General features: G+C 41.4%; 1 protein-coding gene across 3 annotated transcripts in view; it reads left to right on the top strand.

Moving 5' to 3' along the window:
* evlb (Enah/Vasp-like b) overlaps positions 1-24,926 on the top strand; it is a 51,490-nt gene that overhangs the window by 12,822 nt on the left and 13,742 nt on the right. For 2 of the 3 annotated variants that reach the window (XM_063902280.1, XM_063902279.1), the window contains exons 1-2: positions 6,313-7,105; positions 24,176-24,344. In XM_063902280.1, the coding sequence (XP_063758350.1) occupies positions 7,008-7,105; positions 24,176-24,344 (267 nt within the window). In that variant the 5' untranslated portion in view covers positions 6,313-7,007. Of the gene's footprint in view, positions 1-6,312; positions 7,106-24,175; positions 24,345-24,926 lie in introns of those variants that run through there. The other variant, XM_063902281.1, reaches the window with a different exon arrangement.

Below are 24,926 nucleotides of genomic sequence, written 5' to 3'. Positions count from 1 at the left end.
GAACAGCAAGGGACTGATCTAGGAAAAAAGGAGGACTTTTATGTCACATACTAGACAAAATATTGGAGGGGACAGATTGGTACTTTCCCAACATTGGGGGGGACGTGTCCCCCTCAATGTCTATGGTGGTTACGCCCCTGCACGGCATCTTCCTCATCCGATGCAGAAGGGCATGCGCCTGTGATTTCAGCGTCTGTCTGATGCGCAGCGATCCCTCCCTCCTCGTCTGCTGCTAACCCTTTGAAGAGTCCGATTGCATTTCAGAACTTATTTTGGGTTCTCACGGCCATGTCACAAATTCTCCGCAAGTTTTTAACACAGACGCCTACGAGGGAGCTGTAGGGGCCTACATGTTAGCTTAAGACATTTCTGGACGGATGGATGAAAATCCAATTCCCTTGCGTTTTAAATGAGAGAAACAATTAGACGTTTTACTTAAGTATTTTTTTCTCTTTGTTTAATTGTCACATGTTATTTACTTCTTTTCAATACAAAACGTAACTTTGATGCTTAGCTTGCATGGAGGCTAGTGGAGGCTAGAGGCTGCCTCAGGCCACTGCCTCGTTTTACTGTAACTGCGCTAGTTTTTTTTTTCCACGACCCTACCTGATTGTGCATCCTGAAGTGGAGAGTTAGGCTGCACTCTCCCAAAAACAGATGAAATTTTGGGCAGTGTGGATGTAAATTCATCTCTTTTCTTTTTGTTTTGTCGCTTTTGAGCACCACTTTTTTCTCTGGTGCGCTTCATTTCTGCGGTGAAATGGCGCGTAATATTAGATCGCATATTTCGTGCATTGAATCATATCGGGAGACGAACACGGCCCCCCCTAGCGGCCCGGGAAAGCTGTATACAACACAGCTACTGCTTTTACAATGAGCTTACAGCTAAAAAAAAAAAGAATGGAGAGTATTTGAATAACTTGTACTAGTAGACACAAACGAAGAATAATTAGAAGTGAGAATGAAACAGTGACTCATTTTCACAGTTTTTTTTAACTATACATGTTTATCTATACATTTATCTAAATATGATCAGTTTAGTAAGCGATGAGGCTGATGCATTCAATAGCTAGCTAGTATCAACCTCGAACTCATCAGACTAATATTACCTCAGTCTAAGACAAGTAAATACAAGACAAGCTAGCAAGTTTGCTGGCAAACTAGGCATGAAAAGTGAGATGACGAACGATAAAACATTTTAAAATACGTTTCTTCAGACTTTCATAAACAGAAAACACATCTGATTACCATCGTTGTTACTTGTGCACAAAATAGCTTTCACCCACAGACGCGGGAGCTTGCTTTGGAGGTTGCGAAAGTCACGAAGTGACAGACATTTCCATAAGCGGTAACGCGAAAATTAGCTTTTTTGAACGTCCCATACAGACCAATAATTAAATGTTACATATCTCTGAACATAAAAGTGCCATGGGTTTACAATCCATTCAAATGTCGTTGATCTGGCGATGTCTTACCAATTTAGAGAACGATGAGGCTGTGCTAGTTATAAACCAACACTTCTGCGACATACGAAGACTTTAGCTAGTCAGAGCAAACAGGAGGATACTAATATTACTATTTTGAATAGGTATTTTTTATTTAGACTTTTCTTACATCACTGCCATACAAACGTGATGATTTGTCATCATTGGTGCACAAAAATACGGTCTCATCCTGTGAGAAGAGATGTGTCTGCTCTGATTGCTAGCCACGACGGCATCTGAAACACTGTAATCTTCAGGCGATCAGTCACAGTCAGTAGCGAGGTTTAGCTAAGAAATACTTCAGAAAAGTCAATGACAACACACCCAATTTCCGGGTTTCAAAATAAAAGTAAGTTGTTCATGTATCCACTGGCGCAGTATTATTTCATGTAGTGTCTTTCAAAATTGCGGCCGGCCGCGGCCGCTCTAGTAGAAATCTAACATGCTGTCGGCGGCCGCTTTGGGGTATAGAGGTAGGGGGCCCGTTCTCATATGAGGGGGGCCGGGGCCCCCCCGCCTCGCGGGGGCTGCGGGGGTATACTTTACGCCAGTGGTGCATTCTGGGTGACAGCATCGTGGTTTGTGACTCATAAATATGCACGCTGAGGCGTCATAAGGCAGAGCGCTGAGTTTTATCTACGCAGATGTGTGTGTGTTGAACAGACACAGAGGTAATCAAATCTTTGTGAATGAGAGGGAAATCACTCCGTCCTCCTCATGCGCAGCTCTGTCTCCCCAAACCCCCCCCCCCCCCCCCCCCCCCCCTTTGTATCTCCTCTGCCAGCTCCCGGTGTTTGGCGTACTTAAAATGATCGGCTCATGTGAGGCAGACAGTTTGTGTGTGTATTTGTTTCCATCTGAAATTCAATCCCGAGGCCTGAGAGGATGAGCTTGTGTGAGTTAACTGAGGAGACAGGAAACGTCAGAGATCTTTAACCTCCTCTCCGTCACACACCTCTCATTCACAGTCTCACTCTACCCTACAAGCGTGACTACATACAGGTGGATTGTGGGTGTTTGTGGGGATGAGGGGACTGCAGAGTCAGATTGGATTATACAGAGCATGTGATTGGATACTGTAGCTGTATTACATGTATTTGCACAGTGGCACATTTCTTTGTTTTGAAATTAAACTATAGAAGTGAGGTCAGAGGGCCTGCACTCAACTTTAACTCAGGGGGGTGCACATCTAGGTAGGGTGTAGTGTGAAGGATTTGTGGCCTCTTTTTATCCCACTTTTGTCCCCCAATTTTAGGAAGCCAATATGACAATTTGATACTCAAGAGTTTCATTGTGATTTAATGAACAATATTAGTAATTAAATTAAGATCTCTTTTGTATTTGGCAATGTTAGTGTGTGTCTCTCAATTTTCAACATTGTAAGGGTAAAATAACGGAATAAATGTAGTCAAACAATGTTTTAAGGTAGAAATCTGGAGGGATTCAAGCCTTTGTTTACATTTACATGCACAAAAACCAGAGAGAAAACCCAAAATAGGGCCTCTTTAGCTGATCATATAGATACTATATACTATATAGTTCACCACAAGATGCAAAGTGCTTTTATGACAAAAAGATAAAGGTTATTGTTGTCCAGTAGAGTTCTCTTGTCTAAAATTAGATATAGGTCAACCATACGCAAGTAATAAAACAGAGAAAACTCAGGAACATATATTCAATCCAAGGTGTAAAGGGAACAGAAACAAATTCCAATTTATCTGTCGAATTGTAGCCACACATCATCCACACATTTCCAAAATGTCACGTCGCTTTTCCCCACAGTTTCTCATCAGCAGTCTCTCCAGCAGCTTTACTCTGTGATTCAACCATTTTCACCCCATTACATTCACACACACACACACACACACACACACACACACACACACACACACACACACACACACACACACACACACACACACACACACACACACACACACACACACACACACACACACAGTCATGCTATGTGTCAGAGACAAGGCCATCCCTCCTGCTGAATGCTAATAGTAATGTTGTTACAGTATTTGACGCTCTCTCTTTTCATCTCGGTCTTCCTCTCTGTCAACACACACACACACACACACACACACACACACACACACACACACACACACACACACACACACACACACACACACACACACACACACACACACACACAAACACAGAGAGAGAGTCAAATGCAGACTGTAGAAATGGAGGTGTGTAGCTTTGAGGATTAGAATACAATCTGCTGCCGGGGTCTAACCTGAGAGGGGGAGAGAGATGGGGGATGGGTGTATACTGTAAGACTGGACGTTCTTCCCCCTTTCCTGTTCTGCCTTCCTTATTTTCTCTGACCAGCTCTCTCTTTTGCCTCCCACTCTCTCTATCTCTCTCTTCCCTTCCATGCAGTTTTTCTCCATCCCACCCGGGCATTTTACTCCCTCTACCTGTCTGTCCATCTGTCCACCACCCTCCCCGTTCCACTTATTTCTTCATATTAAAACCCTTCCTGCGGTTGTTGTTAAATCATGCATACTCTCTTCACCTTCTGTGACCGTTCAGTGTTTTTTTGTCGTCTTGCACTTGTCCTTGTGCTTTCTACTCACAGTGACAGTTTCTTCACTGTTCACATAAAGACCAAGGACCCACACATTCACACAACACCAACACACTGTGGTGAATGTTCTAGCTTATTGTGACAAACATTAAAAAAAAGATCAAGGATGAATGACTCAAGTAGTACTCTAGTAGTAGCCTTTTGCTGTTTATTTAAAGAGAGAACCCATTCATTCATGCTTTGTGTTTGTGTCATTGGCTACTGAGAGATAATAAGGTCATGCGATTTAAATTTGTACATGATTTAATTTATTGATCTTACTCTTATTTATACAATCTGTATGGATACACGCTGGCCAATATGGTAGTTTTTGTAGCTTAGAAAACAAGCTGAAATGCCACAATAAACTTATCCATGGCATAAAACCATTGCAAAACAAGGAAAAAATACATCGAAAATACAATGCAATCTGTCTTGGTTTAAAGATATCCCAGTTGTGGTAGTTGGTAGGCTGTACTGGACAGGCAATGACTGTTACATACTTTCTTTTCAATAGAGAAATACTCATGCAACAGTTGTTTATGCTGGTTTAGTAAAAAGTAAAATTTGAAGGCTCAAACCTAAACGGCTTATAATAAGACGTCACAAAAACTGTCCAATAATGTTTGGGTTTGGGAATGGCAATTAGTCATGGGAGCAGTGGCTCATCGTAAAGTGGATCATGAAGTGTTTGTACACGTATATGTTTCATGATGTAAACATGTTTCTTTCTGCTGTAAAGTTGGGCAATTTTATATTTGAGTTTATGGAGATTGACCCACTGCATAACCACTTGAGGCCAATAGTCGCAACATGGCAACTAGCTACCCGAGGAACTGCAGGTGGTCTCTTTTACATTCTTCAGCACATACCTTTTCCACTTGATTTGCGCTCTGAGGAGGTCATCATGCGTCGGAAGTCTTTATTACAAACTTTATTTCACTTATTGGTGAAATAAGTTTCATTTTGGGTGTTAACAAAATACTGGAGGTATAAGAAAAGTTGAGATTGAAGACGAAATTATTAGAAATGTAGAAGCTAGCGTTTAAGAGTGGCCCGTAGTACTTTTCATCATACTGTTTCTTGATAGCCGAATAACTATGTGGAAGTGCTGTCTGACTTTGTTGGACCACCCCTTTAAAGCGGTGCTTAAGCTGCTATGAAACTGCCTTATCTGTGTGAGTAGCTACATGATGCAACTTATTGCAAGTATATATTCATATTTAGCTAGAAGCAAATATGTTTTTTCCGGGGCTTCGCAAAAATGTGAACTAATATGCTATCATAAGGAAATAAAAACGGCAAGGATGACGTTTTATTTTCCCAAATAATTGTGGCCAAGCAACATTTTCAGCAGGCTAGGAGAGAGCAAGGAATTTCTGTCAAATTGCAATGTCCACTGCCATCCACGATGAATACAAAGCAAACTATGTCATCCAACAGTTCTGTAGCCGGTCAAATCAATGGAATTGCCTGCTGGCAAAACACAGCAGGACAGATGTGGGTGATGTGTCAGAGCTGCACTATAAAGAGCCAACGGGCGGGAGATTTTTCTGGGATGCTAGGGAGGATGTACAGTAAATATGGGAGGGATATATTGGTTATTTGTCGGCGGCTGTGATGTGGTCCCTATCCCAGAAGATTAGTGTTATGGCCACACACCACTTACTGTATATAATGTATAATCTAAATACATCTGGATATACAGATCATTAAAGGGGAAATGTCAGCAACTGTTGTCGCATTTACATTTATGTGTCTGAAGGAACCTTGTATTATTTTAATTGTGTGAAGTTTACATGACTTGTATGCATCCAATTCATCTACAAGTCCAACAATGGAACTAGCTTTTTGTGTCCCTTCTGTTAATGAACATCCAGTAAAAGCTGTTGGATCAGTGTGGGTATGCCTGTGTGTATGCGTGTATTATTGGGTTGCATCTAGAGCTCCACCCAAGCCCGGAATGCCGCCTCAAATCCTATGCGAGAAAAGACGGGAGCCATCAGATGAATTAAAATCTGTTGCTCCTCCTCCTTCTCCTCCTTCTCCTCCTCCTCTCCTCTCCCCCAACCCCCCTCCACGCGGGCTTACGCATCCTCGCCTCGGCCAATCAGCCAACTGAAAGAGTAGAGCTGAGAGGAGTGGGGGTGTTGCAGGAGAAGGGGGAGAAGGAGGGGCACGACCAGCAGCCTGCGGGGCTGGCGGCCCATGTACTTGTCACAGCTGGGAGGGGAGGGATGGAGGCAGGAGGAAGGGGGGGTGGCTAGAGAGGGAGGAGGTAATCCAATGAGACACAGAGACGAGAGGCAGTGCGAGGGCAACGCCTCACAGCACCGGGAATCTCTCTCTATCTCCATCTCTTTTTCCCCCCCCCCTTTCCTCTGTCTCTGAAGCGTAAAAACCAAAGGACTCTCATATCCCATTCAGTCTCATCTCTGTGTGGCTGAGGGCTTACTTTCACATTCTTTTAAGCCTCTCTTGCCTCAACAGAGCAACAGCCTCCTTCATTTCTTCCTAATTCTGCTACTCCACCTGCCAAAGGATGAATTCATGACCACAAACTGGGATTTCTATTGGTGTCTTTATATGAGGCAGCATCTTTTTTTTTCTTCTGGAAGTCATCTTTGTTTTTGTGCTGCCAGCTGCTGAGTGTACAGTGGCTGCTTGTGGTTGAATAGGTTAGTGTGCCTGTTTAATATCAGGTGATTGAATGTACTGTACACAGAAGATGAGAAGGATGCCTTCCTGGAGGTAGCGCTCTGTGAACGACTCGGGGAGAAGGGTTTCGAGGATGCTGTTGCTGAACTCCGACCTTTAGCAAAAGTGTCAGTGAAGAAATTCTGGACAGACAAAGAAGAAAGCAACAAATACGGACGTGTATTCCCCTACGTTTGTTGTCACGAACCAACTGACCTTAGTGTCGACTGTGTGTGGACACCATGGACATCAACCTTCAGTCGCACCGGTTTTACTTCCCCCAGATCTACTGTGCTGAACCTGGGGCTCAGCCGCCTCAGCTCACGGAGTTCAAAGTCAGGTAGGTTTCCAAGGGGAGGGAAAGGTGTTTACAAGGGACCCATCAGTAGATAAGCACTTATCCTAGGTGTCTCCGTTTGCTTTTGTCAGATGTGTCAGATCCACCCAAAATGTACCATCGTGCCTGTCTTTCCCAACAGATCCCCAGCTGCTGCAGCATATGAAGCGTTTCTGTATACGACGAGCGCTGCTGTGAGCCGCTGGTTGCCCTTGCAGGGGGATGGGGCTGCATGCTAATGTGTTAGCTAGCTGTGCAGAAAAGTGTCGGACTCCTGGGAGATGCAGAGGGCATTGATGGCCTATGGAGGAGCTTGCCAAATTTGGACGGACAGGGTGACAGTGCAGCAGTTGTGTTATATTTGCCAGGCCCATTTGGTTGCTGTAGTTCCTTGTTGCCCGCCTCTGTGGCTCTTTTGTTCTCCGTTTTTACACTCTATCTTTCTTTTTCTACTATTCCTTTCCAATTGGCATGGAAAGTGCTCAGGGTGGCTTGTTGCATCCACAGCCCACTGCTGCCGTCATGATTTCAGAGCGCTCAAAGACGCATGCTCAGACATGCAACAGCTTCCCAGCTCTTTGTCTTCTTCAGATGTTATTGTTCCGGATGGCCCTGTTGCATTCAGGCATGTAAGAAGTCACACCTGATGCTGTGTGACATCCACGTAAGAAAATATTTGTATTCACTCCAGTGACGCACACATGCACAATTGCTTCAGCTTCGTTTTAGCTATCTGTTCTAGTGAACATCACCATACATTTATCTCTTGCATTCATGTTTTGGCATGTTATTGTAATGGTGTGTACGATATGGTTGTGATGCTTCCTCTAACGGCTCTGATTAGTGCAGCTTTAAGGGACTCAGCCAGAGTTTTGCCCCACTAAGCAGCTTTTGGTTTGGCAGGTGCTCCAGGCTGGAGCAGCTTTATAGAGCATCAGCATGTCAGTGTCGAGGCCTGGACATGCTCCCTGGTGGCTCCACAGGAGTCTGAGGGCGTTAACTGCTGGGTGACATCACTGGGAGGAAGAGAGGGAAAGACAGTGTGGTTGTATCCTGTTTTTTTTTTGTCTTAATCTACTTCATTAGAGTCATCCTGGGGCTATAATTTGCTACCTTAACCTGGTGTTAGCAGGTTGGTATTTAATTTTCTTGCCAGAAGGTTTACTCAAAATCCTAATAAACAATTTAGCAATTTCCATCTACTGTAATCACACTTCAGTGACCTTTTTTGAAATGTCCACATCAGCAAACTTCAGGAAATGTCAGCAAATATCAGTGTTTGATGTCGCTGTGTGAACAGCAATCTTGTAAAGAAAAAAAACAAAACAGTCTGGCACATTTCCGGCTGTGCCTCACACCTCTCTTGTTCTACGCTGTAAGAGTAAGGGAGGCACACACACGCGCTCATACATACCCTTTGTGCATTTGCAAGGATTAAAGAGGTTTAAAGTGTGATTTGTTTTTACAAAACCAATCTCTTAAGCAATATTAATGTTTCACAAATCTGATTTTATGCAATGAATACGCACAGAGAGGCAGGGAGAGATATTACTGGAAATACACTTAAATAAACATACTGCTGTATCTATTTCAGAGCAGATTAATAACTAGTAATATTTTCCCTGGCAGTTCAGCACATAAACTGGAAATAGACACTACTACACGGCATTAGTAGTGAGAAAAAAGTAGGAAAGAGATTGGAGGTAGAAAAATTAGAACTCAAGAGAGACAGAGAGGGAAAAGAGGGAAATGAGATGAGAGGGAGAGAAAATGAGAGACCAGGAGAGAGGGGTGGGGGGGATGGTGAGAATAGCAATGCTAAGCAAAAGCAAGAGAGATTGGATTGTAAATTTGAGCGGGAAAGAGTCAGATGGATGGAAATGGAAGAGAAAGGAGTAGTGTGGAGAAAAAAAAGGTTTGATGATGGTTTCTGGTGGGGTTTTGTTGTTTCACACGCCTTTGAAAAACCTTTAAGTGATGCTGCGATAATGTCTTCAGCCTGGGCTCCATGGAGACCGTTGTAGGCAAAGTATAGCAAGATAACCATGACAACAAGTGATGGCCAATCCATGGGGGCATACTGACATGTATGCTACATGTATGCACAGAAATGCGGAGTAGCAGATAGGGAGACCTTCTGCTTCAATGCCTCTTCAAACATTGAAGCAGAAACACAAGCTTCCCGCTCATGTGGTGTGTTTTATATCTTTGCTTGAATTATTCTGAAGATCCATTGCAGTTATGTTTATTTAAAAAGGTTAATAGGGTGATTTGATGGAACCCCTCTACTTGCCAGTGAGCAAAGTGAGTCTTATTGGTAATGACAAATATACAAAACTGTTAAAAATCCTTAACATTTTCTATCCTGTCAAAAAAAAAAGGTGCTAGCACTGCTACTACTCTTAAGCTAGCTTATTCCCTTCTCATGCTGGAACTTCAGTTACGTTAATAACACATTATTGAACTAGCATGATTTTGGATACTTTTAACAGCCCAAAAAATATTTAAAAGTAATCAGCGCACAAGGAGCCTAAAGCCAAAGATTCATTTTTTTTCCCTCAGGAGACAGAAAACCGCATTGGTCGTATGATACAATATTTAAACAGAACTGCTGTATGTCATATTACTCTACTGACATGGGCTTTGTGTGGCCATGTGAGTTATGATGTTTATGTCCCAGAAGCAAAAGGTAGAAGTAGCATGATAGCTTGCCAGTCAGTGTTGCCATCACTGTGTTATTTCCTTGACCCTGACCAAGTTGCCCTTTTTCTGAACCATTACTTTTCTTTTTACCCTAACTTTAACAGTTGCAAATCAGAACACTCAAGAATAATTTGTGTTACAGCAAATTCATAGTGGTTTTGGTAAGTATGTATGAATAACACATTACTAAGTGACCTACAGTTTTTGAGTATAGAAGCCTTCTGTTAGCCAGAGGCACGATATATCAAAGGGCATCCTACAACCAATACTTTTAATGGTCCATCTACAATAACCTACATCAACCTGGCCTGTGTTATAGGTCCCCTATTATGCAAAATGCACTTTTTGCTGTCTTTTATACATAAATATGTGTCCCCGGTGTGTAAGGAGACTCACAAGGATGTCTGCAGGAGGGACTTAGAGGAAAGTTGTTATATATATAATACATATAATGTCACGGTTCTAGTGGTAAACACTGAGAAAATAAGTGTTTCAGAAATAATGCTTGATGGTTTTGAACATAATATGGGGTTTAATCACGGCAGCATTTAGTTGAGTATCTCTATTAGGAACTTCTCCTGCATGGTGCGCCAAAGTAGCGTGGCCATCTTAAGGTCAGCTCAAATTTAAAGTGACATTCACAGAATCAGCACTTCAGGAACAGGGCTGAAATAGAGGGGTATGAGGCATGGCTACAATGGGTGATCTGTTTAGTAGTTTGAGCAACACACTTCACAGACACATTTTGTATAGATATTGCCCTACAATATATTGTTTGAATATAGCATAATAGGAGACCTTTAAAAGATCTTCTTACAACAACATATTTGAATTCTCTGTCCCCTGCCTGAAAATGTTTATTTTCGGTACTACTGTAGCTAAAAAGCTCACTCTCTTTTCTTCACCTCGAGATCCTTTATACTTTTATCCAAGAGCTGCTGTGATGTACATTATTGTTGAAAGGATTATGTCTTGGGATGATGAAGGACTCTCTGTTTTTTGAGGATTCCCAAAGGAGATGAAATGTCTGTTTTATTCCCTCAGTGCGTATTATTCCTCTGGCCTGGCAGATTAGAGACCGAGTCCACGGCACATGTCAAACATAAGAAAGCCCTCCTGGAAATTTGAAATATTGTGGGTCACTGAATCCACTGACTGATGATTTGTGGCACAAATAGGAACCACATGTCCACCATGACACTGTGCTTGTTTCATAAAAAGACGAGCTCCCTGTGAGTATGTGGTATGCAGACTATTAGGTCCTACTGTATAGTCTGCAATTGAGAGCACTTAACTCATGGCCTTCAGCAAACGCTCAACTGTAAAATTGTATACATGAAAACATGCCTGTGCTGTGTGGGAATGTGTTTGTGCCGTCCTTGTGTGTTTGTTTGTGAGGCTTCACAGTAAGTAGCAGCAGTTAAATGGCATCATGGGGCAGAGGGAGTAAAGCCTCAGGGCATCTCAACTCTTTCTCTTCACTCTCACCTTCATCTTCGAAGGAACAAACGTGTTTTTTTGATACAATTTGAGTGTTAATGCTTCAGCCATGCTCTCACCTACTGCTTTTTCTCTGCTGGGATCTTTTCCCCCTCTGCCAAATGGAGACGCATGCATTTTTTAAAGCCCCCGCCGCCTCTCTGCCTTGCTCCCTATCTTCAGAATCTCTCTGCCTCTTCGACTTATCTTCCCGCCTCTGTCTTAATTTGTCTTTCTCCCTTCATCTTCTTCGCTCTTCAACTTATCTCTCTATCCCGTGTTTTTTTCCTTTTGACTATTTCTCGTTTTCGCTCTCAGCATGGGGTCTAAGCACCTTTGCCCAACCATTTATTTGTCCGCTCAAGCCTGGGTTGAGAATTATTGACCTTCCTACACACATTCGGTCAACAAAGGTTCCTCTAGTGTGCGTAGAGTAGCACATAGCTGCAGCTGGAGGTTGACGAGGGCACCTGAGGCGCTAGACTGTATTAAACATTCCAACAAATGCTCATTAAGCTCAGATCAAGATTCCCAGGAACAACAAACTAGGCAGGAATGTCTGGCTCTTTGCTGAACCTCAAGCTAAGCCAGACATGAAACACAAATCAAGTGTTTTTAAAGACGTTTTTGAATATATGGACGACAAGATCGATACCACTCCTGAATGTTTCTGTAAAGTATGTAACATTCGCCATGAGACAGTTAGATTAACCTAATTAGCATGCTATATCGTAAACTTTTTAGGTGCTGGTAAGGGATCTGTTTGACCTTTGGACAGAGCCAGGCTAGCTGTTTTCCCCTTTCTAGTCTCTGTGCTAAGCTAAACTAACCATTGACCACCACCCTAGTATTGTCCAGCCTTTGAAATGATCACTTATTATCACTACCATTCCAATGCTCCTCAAGCGTAGGGAAAACTGCACCTACGTAAGTTGTGAATCGAAGAAAAACTACTTGTTAGATTTAGTATAAGACCATGTTTTTTTCATTAACCTAAATAAAATGAATAACTTAAATACGTTATCTAACTGTAAAAGGGTCAAAACACTGAGTTGTGGTTGTGCGCAAGAACCGGTCTCTTATGTAAACTCCTGTGTTTGATTGACTTTTGTTCGCCATCTAAACACTACACTATTTGTATCCATACATTGAGTAAATGATAACATCCATTTGAACCTATTTGTAGGTTCAGCAGGCTCATTGTAACCCATAGCTATGAGGCTTACAACCACTGACATGGCCATCCAATGGCATGATAACAACTAAAATGTGAAATGATGCCTTTGAGGTAGTCTTATTGCACCTGGATGATTAAAATCTCATCTGCATGCACATTGTGAGAACCCTGCTGTGTGTAGAGTTTGCAACAGATTAAACTGTTTGTTTAGGACTGCAGACCACTCATCAGGGATCTATTGACCATGTGTTGTCTCTGCTGATGCGTTTGTTATGTCAGAGGATTTGGCCCGTCTTTGCAGAGACGTAAAGGACCATCCAAAGACTAAATCCTCCGCCGTCTCTCAGTTATTTTCCACTCTGTTCTGTTTCTGATTTAAGCCCAGTGGGGTCAGACAGTCCTTTCTTTAATTTCAATTGTTCTGCCGCTGGCAAGTTAGGAAGGAAACCCTTTTTGGCAGAGTTAAAACCATCCAAGGTGGGCTTGCCAATTCTTATTAGGGATTTTATACCAGCCTTTTTCCTGATGTGACAACACCTTTTACAAGTTTTGGGTCTTGTACATGTGGTTTTAAAGCCACAGTCAGACATTAAAGCATCCTCCTTCAGTCCACTAACAAACCACTCAAACTCAATGGTAACCTTAAAGCAAGATCATCTTATCCATTTTACTTAGTATTACATGTTTATTGGTCAAACTCAAAAGTATAAAGTACCTGACCTCACATTAAACCTTCCGATGTTGCCCTCCCCCTACAAGATTTCCCCCTGCTGTGCTGCTTTTTCTGAGTCTCAGCATTAGCGCTCGGGGTTGAGGAAACTCTTGAATGCTTTTTTGTGATCATGCGGAGCAGCAGTAAAAGAAACCTTGTGCACTCTCTACGAAGCTTTCAACTGGAATTCCAACACAAATTCAGACCTGTTTCGTGGCACCAGGACGTAACTTTATTCCTTTTGGCCATCTGACCTCTTTGGACTGTCAGAGCTGCTCAATGCTTTGTTAGCGGTTTGAAAAGAGAACAACAAAACCCCCAAAGCGAGGCCACATGTACAGTAGACACAGCACCTAGTTATGCTTTAGGTCTGCAGTCTGTATTGTCTGCCTTCGAGTTGATGGTGCTCATCCAATATTCCATAGTATTACATACACACTCATATGGATGCATACACCCGTGCTAACACACAGCTGCAGAGACACTTATTTGATGATTACAGGATTAGACAGGACATTGTGTAGAGTTGCTGCAAAGACAGTCGTCTCTGTAATTAAAGAGCAGGCCGTCTGAAGGCTTATGTTGCTGTTTTTTTATTCATATCTCACTGCTCATTCATCTTTTCTTCACAGCCATATTTTCTAGGCCAAGCGAATATTCCACTCCAGTTGTCATGCCAACAGATTAGCGTGCTCTTGCGTGGTCTCAGCAGTCTGCAGTAGAGTGTGAGTGTGTTTGTGTGTGTGTCTGCGTATGCACGTGGCGTCCTGTGTGTGCATGTCGGCGTCTGCTCTGCAGGGTCTCCAGGCTCTGCATTCAAATACACACAAGGACACTGAGGACACTCCGTGTGCGCACACACACACACACACACACACACACACACACACACACACACACACACACACACACACACACACACACACACACACACACACACACACACACGCACACACACACTACACACACACTCTCACACTTTTACATTACCATGATTTTGAATAACCTTTGTTGTAGATTTCACATCACATATAGGTGTGCAGCATCAAAAATAGCCAAGAAACGATTACTGCATCATGTACAAAATGACCACAAAAGTTTTTGTTTAGGTCTAGAAGACTGATGGTGGGTTCCCAGTCTGTTTTGGGTTTATAAAAGGACAGAAAGTCAATAGCACTCAATTAACCAGGTTTAGTCACTTGAAAAACGTACAAAAAACAGCATTAAAGGATTATGTGAATTAGCATCAGAGCTTTACTGTCAGTACCTTTAACAGGCGTTTAGTCAAACCCAGCAGACGTCCCTGTAAGTTCATTTTTCCACAGGATTGACATGGGCTAAAATCACTCACACCTTTTGATTTAAGAACCTAACGCTAACTACAACTGAGGCTGATGGACATGTAATAATAGCTGCTTTCAGGCCATGTTATGTATAAAAATAAAATGCACTGTAACTGTGTCATTGGTCTCTTACTGGGCAACGTTTGCTAGATAGGCTTTCACAATAGCCTGCAAAAATTGGGCCAGAAAGAGATGATTCAAAACTGCAAAGACGAAGCTTAAAACCACTGAACGTTTTGATACTAATATGCTGCATCATATACCCCTATATTAGCTATTAGTGAGTCACACTGCAGCTCTCCCCATGAGCCCTTGCTTTATAGCGAGTGTGAAAGACTGATGACCATCTTCACAGTCAGGACACAAGACTGTCTGTCGTTAACTACTTGATATTTACACAAGCACACATGGAGTGTGCATGATTTCTATGAAAGTAGTCACATAATCCAGCCAAGGCCAGTTATTTTTAGACTTTGCATTATGAGCAATTCCCTTTGTTTTATAACTGTTTGTATGACAGCCGGCAGGCTGTTTAAATGTTGCCGTCAGCTCAGGACATTTTTTCGTTCTTCTAAGTCTTCTGTCTTTTTTTACCCTCCCTGCTTCACTTTTTTCCAGCTCCCACCCTCCACTACCAAAACCTCAAATACGCAAACAAGCAAGCTGCTTATGTAACCGGCCTGCAAACCAGTCTGACAGTTTACTTTCTTCTAGACCGTTTTTCACAGATTTATGCAGAAACATGCTTCCACATATAAACATGCAGTTATTTATTTATACCATGGGACAGAAGCCTGCACACACACACACACGAATGTAACACTGTCTTTATTTCCCTTGTACAAGAATAGACGCAATTAGTATTTCTTTTTTTATATATAAAGCGTCAAAATATAAATTTGCTTAAAGATTTTGCTGGAAACAGATGGGCTTTATTTTTATTTATTTATAAATATCACATATACTGTAGGCAGGCTGGACGGCGTAGGGCATCGGAGTCTTGGTTTTACACTGAATTTGTATTACTAAGGATTTAATATTTCATCACATAAACAACCTTTCAATCAGAAACATGTTCTACTCTTACAGACATGTCAGTTTTTTCTACAGAACTTATTTTCTGCTCTTCCTCAACCATAATGATAGAAAATCAATGTTTAGTCTTTAGCCCACGACAAATCACGTTTAGTTGCCCCCCGAGGATGTAAGCCAACTATAAAAGCATCATGGTAATAATGTTGGTCTTTCTTGTTCTATTCCATTTACTCACACTCTCCCTTTATTATGGAAAGTGAACATTATTTGTTATGTAATAAAGAGTTGTAGAGTAGTGGAGGTGGAGAAAGGAGGGAAAGGCTTCCAGCTAGCAAACTAGTTAGGCTATTGGCTAATGATGGCTATATTTTAGCAAACAAATCTTAGTTGGTTAATGTGTAATAGTTGTGGTTATGATTAAAACAGAACAACTTACCCACCAGATTAATAAATAGATTCATATTTTGGGAAAAGATTATCTGCTATATATTCCTTTAATAACGATCCTTTCAGTGCTGCTGACTGCTTCTTGTGGAGTCCCCTACAGAGTCCTTGTTACGGATTTTGAATGCGCATAGAAGACATTTGCATATCCAAACTTTTTGATCAATTCACAAAGTTTCAGGAGAACAAGCTGCCTGAACTTTATTTGCAGAGCAAACACGGCTGACATCCAACACAGCAGGCTCCCGTTTCACAGAAAGAGCAACATCAGCAGCAACTGGGACAAACTCTTTCTGTCAGTGTTTGTGCATCTTCACTGAAGTAACCTAACGGGTGACAGCAGATGAGTGTTGTTTGGGAGACTCAGACCCAAAGAGGAAATTAATGTCATTTAACCAAAGTGGCTCCTCATTATGCCAACTGGCCCCTGTGGGTGGATTACTGTGTCGGTTTAGCACGATTTATCCCATTTTCTATGAAAACTGAGGTTTAGCTCATGCTCAGTCTCATTGCTTATGTAGCTTTGCCCTGGCATGCTTATAAATGTTTAAGCTGTCAGCTGTTCTTCTCTCTGCTTTGATGTTGCATGCAGATGAGGCTCACACATGCAGAAATACACACACACACACACGCACACACACACTTGTATGCGTCTACAAGAAGTTTCATTGTACACCCTTTTTGGCAGATTTGCAGGCAGAAGATCTTCCATCATTTTCCTCTTGTCTAGGAAAACAGAGGGCATTTTGTTAAAGAGTTCCACAAAAAGCAAAACAATTTGTGGTGACGATTGTTCCGCCAGCAAGCACTCGGGATTTGGCTGTTCTCTCTAAGCAGCTGGCTGCGGCACACAAAGACACTTTCTATGATCTGTTCCCCTCCTCTTTTATTGCTACTGATCCGCAAATTAAAGAAATCTTTACACCTTGAACGTTTACTGTGAGAAAGGATAGTGAATCCGCAACACCCATGGACAGAAATAAAGATTTCTAAACGATTTGGCTGAAAATGTAACACTTGTAGCACTGATTTCCTGTCTTGATGTTTGACTGGAGGGACTTAAAATTTCCCAAAATATAACAGGAGTGATGTAATGAACTCAACTCAAACTCTGGACTATATGAGCCAGGAATGATGGACCTACATCTTATAATATATATCTCAAGGTATCTGCTACAGCATGTAATAATTGTATTAGGGCTGTTTTGCATATGAAAAGTGACAAATGGCAGAGGACAATTACTGATGACTGAGCACAGTCCATTACAGTATGGATATTTGCCATTTTACAATGCATGCCGGCTTTTATTATGATGTAGATATTTTATTGATATCCTGTAATTTCATGGCAAGTGGGCTACAGCTCTATGTTGCTTTGAAAACTTCATCAGGAGGTTTGCTGACCTCTTCTTTTGGCTTCAGCAGCAAAACTGGATGAGCTAATCCATCAAATCAGTTCAGGACATTTTGATCTCCTTATGGCGCCTACTGTCGCCCACTGGCAAGTTTCCATCCGGAGACGGTATTGTCATGCAGTTTGTTTACATGGTTGTATATTTCTCTATCTGGAACAGTCAGACATGTCATGTGTGGGCACCAGTGGGGTTATTATTCATTCTCTTCTTTTGCCCTGATGTTTGGTCCTTGAATCATTGTTTAACTTCATAAAACAGTACTGCTATGAATCATGAGGTCATGTTGTGTTCCCTGAGACTGCATCCATGAAGGTTAAAGTTAAGTGTTAGAAACCACAGCCTTCACACTCAGTTTTGCAGAAAGAACTAAATTAAGAAACAGGCTGCAAATGCATCAATTCCCAAATACAGTATATAGTGCTAACATCCATTGGTCAACTTTTTCAAACAACAACTATTTTAACTTAATATAGAGTTATCATTACTACCTATACTTAGGAAAAGCGTAGCAATCGCTCAATGTAAACACACATGATAGAATGTCACAACATACAAAATTAGAGAATGTGTATAATTATAATTTTATGTAATGTACTATAAACAGTTTGTAGCTATTCACAACCAGGGGTTCATAATCTAATTAGCTTTATACTAACTGTCTGTGGAGTGCTGTGTCACCATTGAGGTCCAGGATACTCTTGATATGTGCTACCGTTTGGCAACGGCAGCAGACAGAACAATTGATTGTTCTATATGGGGTTCTTTAATTCCTCCATTCACTCCTTCCCCCCAGGTAGTAGATGGTTCCTATGACCAGGCTAGCATCCGTCCTTAATAATGTGTGAGCAGTTTTTCCCACCCTTAAGTCTTACTTCTTGAGCCTCAACTGCTCATGAATGCATTAAGGAATTTTCTTAGCATGTCCACAACATCTCGGATGGAGCATGTAGAAGTTGCAGAGTATTCCGAGTCCATATGAACTCACGCACATGCCGAAATTAGAAGTCGTGCTATGACATTCCGTCTGGATATTGAACTCCTGGTGTTGGGATGATCCTGTAGGTGCTACATTTTATCACCGGACCTCTGAATAGCTGCCTCTCTCCACGATCATCTCATGGTTGTGGTGTGTTCACTCGGTCTTGGTAGTGACCAACAGATACATTTGTTCATGCGACGGAGAGTGGGGTTGAGGTCGGCAACCCTAATGATGTTAGGGTGACCAACACTGCCTCCAGTGCGCCGTGCATCGTCCCTCTGTGATAGGATGCCGAATGAACCTTGTGACCGTGTCGACCCCAGACTTGAATGAATGGTGTTGGACAGTGGTGATGGTGGCAACAGCATCATAACCCTCAATGACATGAGATCAAGGAGACGCTTTGAGCACACAACCTGTGGGGTCGGTGTTAGTTTTCAAGGGCGTGAGATGGGGATTTCCATAACTGCTGGTACCCCGTCAAACATCAGCATCCAGTCATAGATATGCTGTTTATGATTACTTTAACAGACTTTTCCCCAAAGTTGAGTTGTTGATGAACAATATGTATCTGCACCGTGAGTGTGTACACAAATTAGCATGAAGCAGCGACGTGTGTGTCTGCGCTTCTATTTCCAGCACATCCTTCTTTGTTGTTAGCCCACCGCTGCCTTGAGCACCGAGGCCCCAGAAAGTGGAGCAGCACAATAGCTTTGATGTTGTGATGTCTGCAGAGTGGTGTAAGAGCTGCTGTGTGGACGGAGAGTCACATACAAGCGGCCCTCTGACAGCACAGATTAGTGTTACAGACAAGAACAGGAATGATGCGTACAAACGCTCACAGCTACACACACACACTCTGACAGAATTCACACACACAGTAGCACAAATTAGAGAATGTGTAATACACGTTCTATAATTTTTCATAGTAATATAGTTGACAGTAATACCGTTTTCTGCCTTATTTTACCACCAAGGGGTCATAAATGACTCAGAGCTTAGTTTCTTGCTAACTGACTTGCCCTGTGGCAGGTGCTGTTTCACACAAAAATGAATGAAAACGGTCCAGAATACTCAATTTGATATTGTGCCTACTTCTTTGGCAATTCATCAGCAGAAGAAACGTTAAAAGTACTGATTAAGTTTCATACTTCAGGGTGTTTTTATGTGTATATTTCCATCCATATTTCACTAACCTTTGCCCTGCCCCAGGTTCAAATAGTATTGTTCACTATAGTCACCCAGGTGCAAATAGCATCTGCCTTAATAATGTTATTGTGTTTTTCCCATTTTCCCTTAATCCATCGGTACCTTCCTTGTGAACCTAACATCTCATGAATGCATTAAGGAATTTTCTTTAAAATGTCCACTAACATCTACTTGGATGGAAGGCATATAGCTAATTGGATTTTTGTGGTAAATCTCAAGGTCACTATAATCTCACAAAACACATTTTTGCCCCATAAGTCTAGAAGTTCTGTGCTAATTTTCACAATTTTGAACAGACAAAGACCTGACATTTTCTACAGACATGGACGTTATCTGCAACTTCTCTGGTTGTCTGGGGCATACATCTGTGAGGTGGTAATTTTAGATCACCGTGTTTCCTCTGTGAATCAAAAGCGTATCCCTCTCCTCTCCTCTGACATCTCATGGTTGTGCTGTTCAACTCGGTTTGGAGGAGTGACGCTATAGCAGAGTACATTTAGTTCAGGCAGACAGGAAGAGTGGGGACAAAAATAGAGAGGGGAACGAAAACCCTTTAATGTTATGAAGCTGTTAGTGATGAGAGAACCAACAACGTGACAGCTCCAGGTGCGTCCGTGAGCAGACTCCTCATCAGTGATGAAGGAATTGCTAATCATTTATGAAAATGCTTTCTTTGTGACCTGTGTACCACAGACTTTAGGGAGATATGGAAAAATGGTGTTAAAGAGAACAAGGATGGTGGATGGAGTTTGGGCAAAACAGGCATCCCATTAACCCTCCAATGACCTGAGACTCAAAGGAGAACAGCTTAATGGGACTACTGTGTGTGTGTTTGTGTGTATAGTTTTTAAAAGAGGCAGATGAAAAAGAAAATCGGGGGGCATTTGAGCCATAATTATTCTTTTTACCCGCAAACATGCAGCAGTATGAATGCATAATTTATGTGTTTATCATTACAGACCCTCATTAATTTGACCCTAGACGGACACATTGCACATTAAATTAAAGGGTTTGATCCTGAGAAGGCAATGCACAACATAACATGATGGTTTAATATGTAATTTAAGCTACTAATCAAATTGCTCAGGGAAATCTGGGATGCTTGTGGAAAGTGTTGGACTTTATGCATGTGCTGCAGCCATCGGTTTTAGTACATATCATGCATTTCTCTCAGTGTTTGTGTTGCATTCATCTCTGTCTGCGTTTTCAAGGTTATGTTGCGACATTTGAAGTCTATCAGAAAGGAATTTAGATTTCGAAGCTGTATTTAATTGTAACACTTTCGTTATAAGGAAAAAAGAGCTTAGTTTGTCTTCATTCAAAATTGATTTTTTATAAGCACTCTACGAGAACCTTTTATTTTTACTTCCCGCTCTGCGATTCGACAATTTCTTTTAGAGACGATTCCTGAGCAGCTCTCTGAGATTTCTCTGTCTGTCCCTGTCAGCTCGAATTTGCTGTAGCGCCTACATGAAGAGGCCATGGAGTGTGGCATTTAGAGTGTGTGTGTTATTATATGTGTATGTGTGTGCGCTGTCAAGGTACATTCAGAAGCATCTGGTTTATTTATGCCCTGTGCAGCAATTGTTAATTTTTCAACGGTTGTGACGTGGAGAGATCAACACTATGTTTCTGCATTTATGTGCGTGTCTACAGTATGTGTATGTGTGTGCGTCCCATAACTGTCACTCAAAAAAAACTTGTCTTCTTGTTGCCTCAGCTCCTTCATGGCTCCTCTCTCTCTCTGTCTTTTTCTCTTCCCTCCCCACCACTCCATCTCCTTCTCCCTGTTTCCTGCTCAGATCTCTTTTAGCACAAGAACCTCATTTATTCATGCTTCTGGGCCTCCAATGCCTTTTTCAGCTAGTTGCCAAGAACTCCTTTTTAAAAATTAACGGAGTCGACAAGTTAAAGAAAAAATAAATTAAACACATCGTTGCCTTGCTTGTGCTTGGCCGGATTTCAAGTGTGTGCACATCGAAATAGCTAATGTAGAATAACCTGGTGGAGAGTTATTTATAACCCTATCTTAAAAAGCATGCAGCAGGGTATTATAGAGCACTTTCTCCTTTTGTAATGTGTTTTGAATAGACTCTGTTACTAGAAGTATTAGCTGCTTTCTATTGCTATCGTTTCAGTATGCTTTGAAGTGAAAGAGAAGGACAGCGGTTATTGTTTTTTATCTTAATGTTGGTCTGGTATTTTCTTTTCATGAGCAAATATCTTAACAAAGGAGAAATGTGTGGTTATTCGAGGTTTGCAGATGTTATGGCACAAAGCTTGCGAAGAGTGTTTCTTATTCTGTAGCTTTAAGTGAGGGATGCAACCGAGTAAGTCAATCCCAGAATGGAGTCATTTATTCCAAATTGGGATGACAAAAAATGTTAAAACATCAGATTATTAAAATCGAACTCCTTCTTAAGAGTATAGCTGAACATTTCTAAGACATTGGCTTACTCACTTTCTTTCTAAAAGTAAGATGAGGAGAGCAGAACCACTCCCAAATATTTATCTGTTGAATAAGCTAGAGAAAAACAGTTAGCTTTGCTTAGCATAAAGACTTGCATAATTGAATGATGTATAATTGTGGGCTAGAAACTGCTTCTGGCTGGCTATGACTATGTTTGGACAAACACTTTTAACCTTTGGACAGAACTATTCCGGTTGTTTTCTGCTGCTTTCAGAATTTGTATTTAACGGATAGATTGTAAGCTAGGTAAAGAGCTAGCCATTGCCTGGCTCTATGCAAAGTATACAAACAGCCCAGTGTTGATTAGTGCTCACTAAACAAAATGTTGTACATGTTTGTCTTGTCCGTGTGAGAAAAATGTTAAAATATTTCATATCATGTCAAGTGACATCGCTAACATATTGATGTTTGACAGTTAAAATGTTAATCATGTTTAACACCTTAGTTTAGTGTATGAGCATGCTAACATTTCCTAATCAGCACACATGTTTAGGTGTTATGTGCTGGAACCATTGTTTTATGTACTGGAACATATTTTTACAAAAAATACATTTTATTTAAATTACTGTCATTGTAAGTAATCATTGAAATGACTGGTTTGAATATTTATAGTTTTGGAAAGAAGCAGTCATTATGTTAAGCTAAGCTTTGGCCAGACCCCAGTTCTGCACTTAACATACATTCACAAGAGTATCAATCTGTCTGCAAAAAGGTAAATAAATCTATTTCCCCCAAATGTCCAACTAGTCCTTCTATAATACCTTCCAACATCATCCTCATACCATGTATGACGCACTACTCTCTTACAATGTACTTTATGCTGCATTCACACACTGCTCTACAAGACTTCTCCCTATTTCTCCATTTTCTCTCCTCTTCTCTGACGCAGCTCTTTCCCTCAGCCTCAGGGGTTGATCCACTAATTTTAGCTTGGCAAAGAGGCAAAGACACAGATGGGACTCTTGTTAATTTCATTTGCAAGTCAGATTTTTTTTTTCTGTTCCTTTGCTGTGTTTTTCTTCCTCATTCTACCGTCTTGATCTTCTCCTTTCCTCTCCGCTCCGTAGCAATTCAGCATATGCCTTTTATCTGGCATGGATTGTAAAAAAACACATGGAGAAGGTCATGAAACCTGCTCCCTTACTACAGTATACTAGTGTGTGCTTGCGTGTTCATGTGCGCTTGTGTGTGTTACAAAGTGGAGAGAGGAAGATAGTATGAGCCTCATTGGACTGTGATAAACATGGTCAGATGGAGAGAGCTAACAGACCCAACACTGGAGGCCACACACACGTACACACACACACACACACACACACACACACACACACACACACACACACACACACACACACACACACACACACACACACACACACACACACACACACACACACACACACACACACACACATTTCTATTGCCTCTCATTAAGAACATCAACAGATGCTGGACAAGCGCTTGATTACATTTGGATTAGACTATTAGTGTAACACAGGATTAGCAGACTGAGTTGTTGCCTTGTTCACTGTAATGATCTCACTTACATCCTCATCCACACATAAACAGCAGACAGTCACTACTGTTAATGGTTGATTTGACCCTAAGGACATTGTTAAAACAACAAATACTCTTGTATTCCTTGGGCTGTTTGTTGACTTGTGTACCTTTTACATCATGTACAAAATAGAAACTAGGGAGTTTCTACATGCTGGATTACAGCTAGGATTGGACTGAAAAGGCAACATTTGATAAAGACTTTCTAAAGTAGTGGTTTCCTATCTTCGTGATTGGTGCCCCCTTAGCACTTAAAACCTCCCAGCGCTTTATGTTTGATTGTTTGACAGATACAAAACGGCAAATTATTTTCTCTATCAATAACTACAGCCACAAGTCATGTCACTGATACTCTCTCCACTTACATGTACAATACAACGCTGCTTAATACACACTCTTTGTTGTAAGCAGCTAAATCAGTAACTAACCGCAGGTGGATTATTCCTTAAATCGATAGCTTTTTGAATGACCTTTGGTTAACTGTTGAACTGATGAATTCTGCTTGTAATTAACTTTCACCCTCATTTCTCTGCTTGTCTTTCACTCACAGTGAGCAGAGTATCTGCCAGGCGCGGGCCTCCGTCATGGTCTACGATGACACCAGTAAGAAGTGGGTTCCCATCAAGCCTGGACAGCAGGGATTCAGCCGCATCAACATCTACCACAACACTGCCAACAACACCTTCAGAGTGGTGGGCGTCAAACTGCAGGACCAACAGGTAACACCAGAGAGAGAGATTTCATCGGGATGTGGGAGGATTTCAACATACACAAACATTTGGGCTATTTTAGAGATTTACAAAAAGTGTTAGTAAATCCCTTTTTAATTGTTATTCATCGTGAGCATGTTTATGCAAAAGCATTACAAAAGCAAGTCACTAACCTAAATGTAGTGTATTTATGCAAAATATCACATGATATGATACATATTTTTGTATCATTTCAACAGTACCCTTACCTGAGATTTGTTGGAGGGATTTGATTAGACGGAATTGCAAAATATCACTAAAACAACCAGATCTTTCCTCATCTGAGTATTAGAAAATGACAAAAAATGAAAATATTTTCGAATTTTCTGAAGTACATTTTTTTAAAAAGTATTATTTTTCAAATGTTCTACACACACCCTTCATGCATGAGAAAGAAATGCCAACAATTGTTTCACAACCGTGTTTGTTTGAAATTGTAGTTCATGATGTAAGCCACCTAAAATGTGTGACAGGTTACAAATCCAAAAACTATTACAAGCTGTTCTGGATGTGTCTTTTCTGTCTTTACGGTGGAACAACATACACATCATT

The sequence above is a fragment of the Eleginops maclovinus genome, chromosome 15, assembly GCF_036324505.1.
Source record: "Eleginops maclovinus isolate JMC-PN-2008 ecotype Puerto Natales chromosome 15, JC_Emac_rtc_rv5, whole genome shotgun sequence".
NCBI lineage: Eukaryota > Metazoa > Chordata > Actinopteri > Perciformes > Eleginopidae > Eleginops > Eleginops maclovinus.
This window is presented reverse-complemented; position numbering and strand designations above follow the sequence as displayed.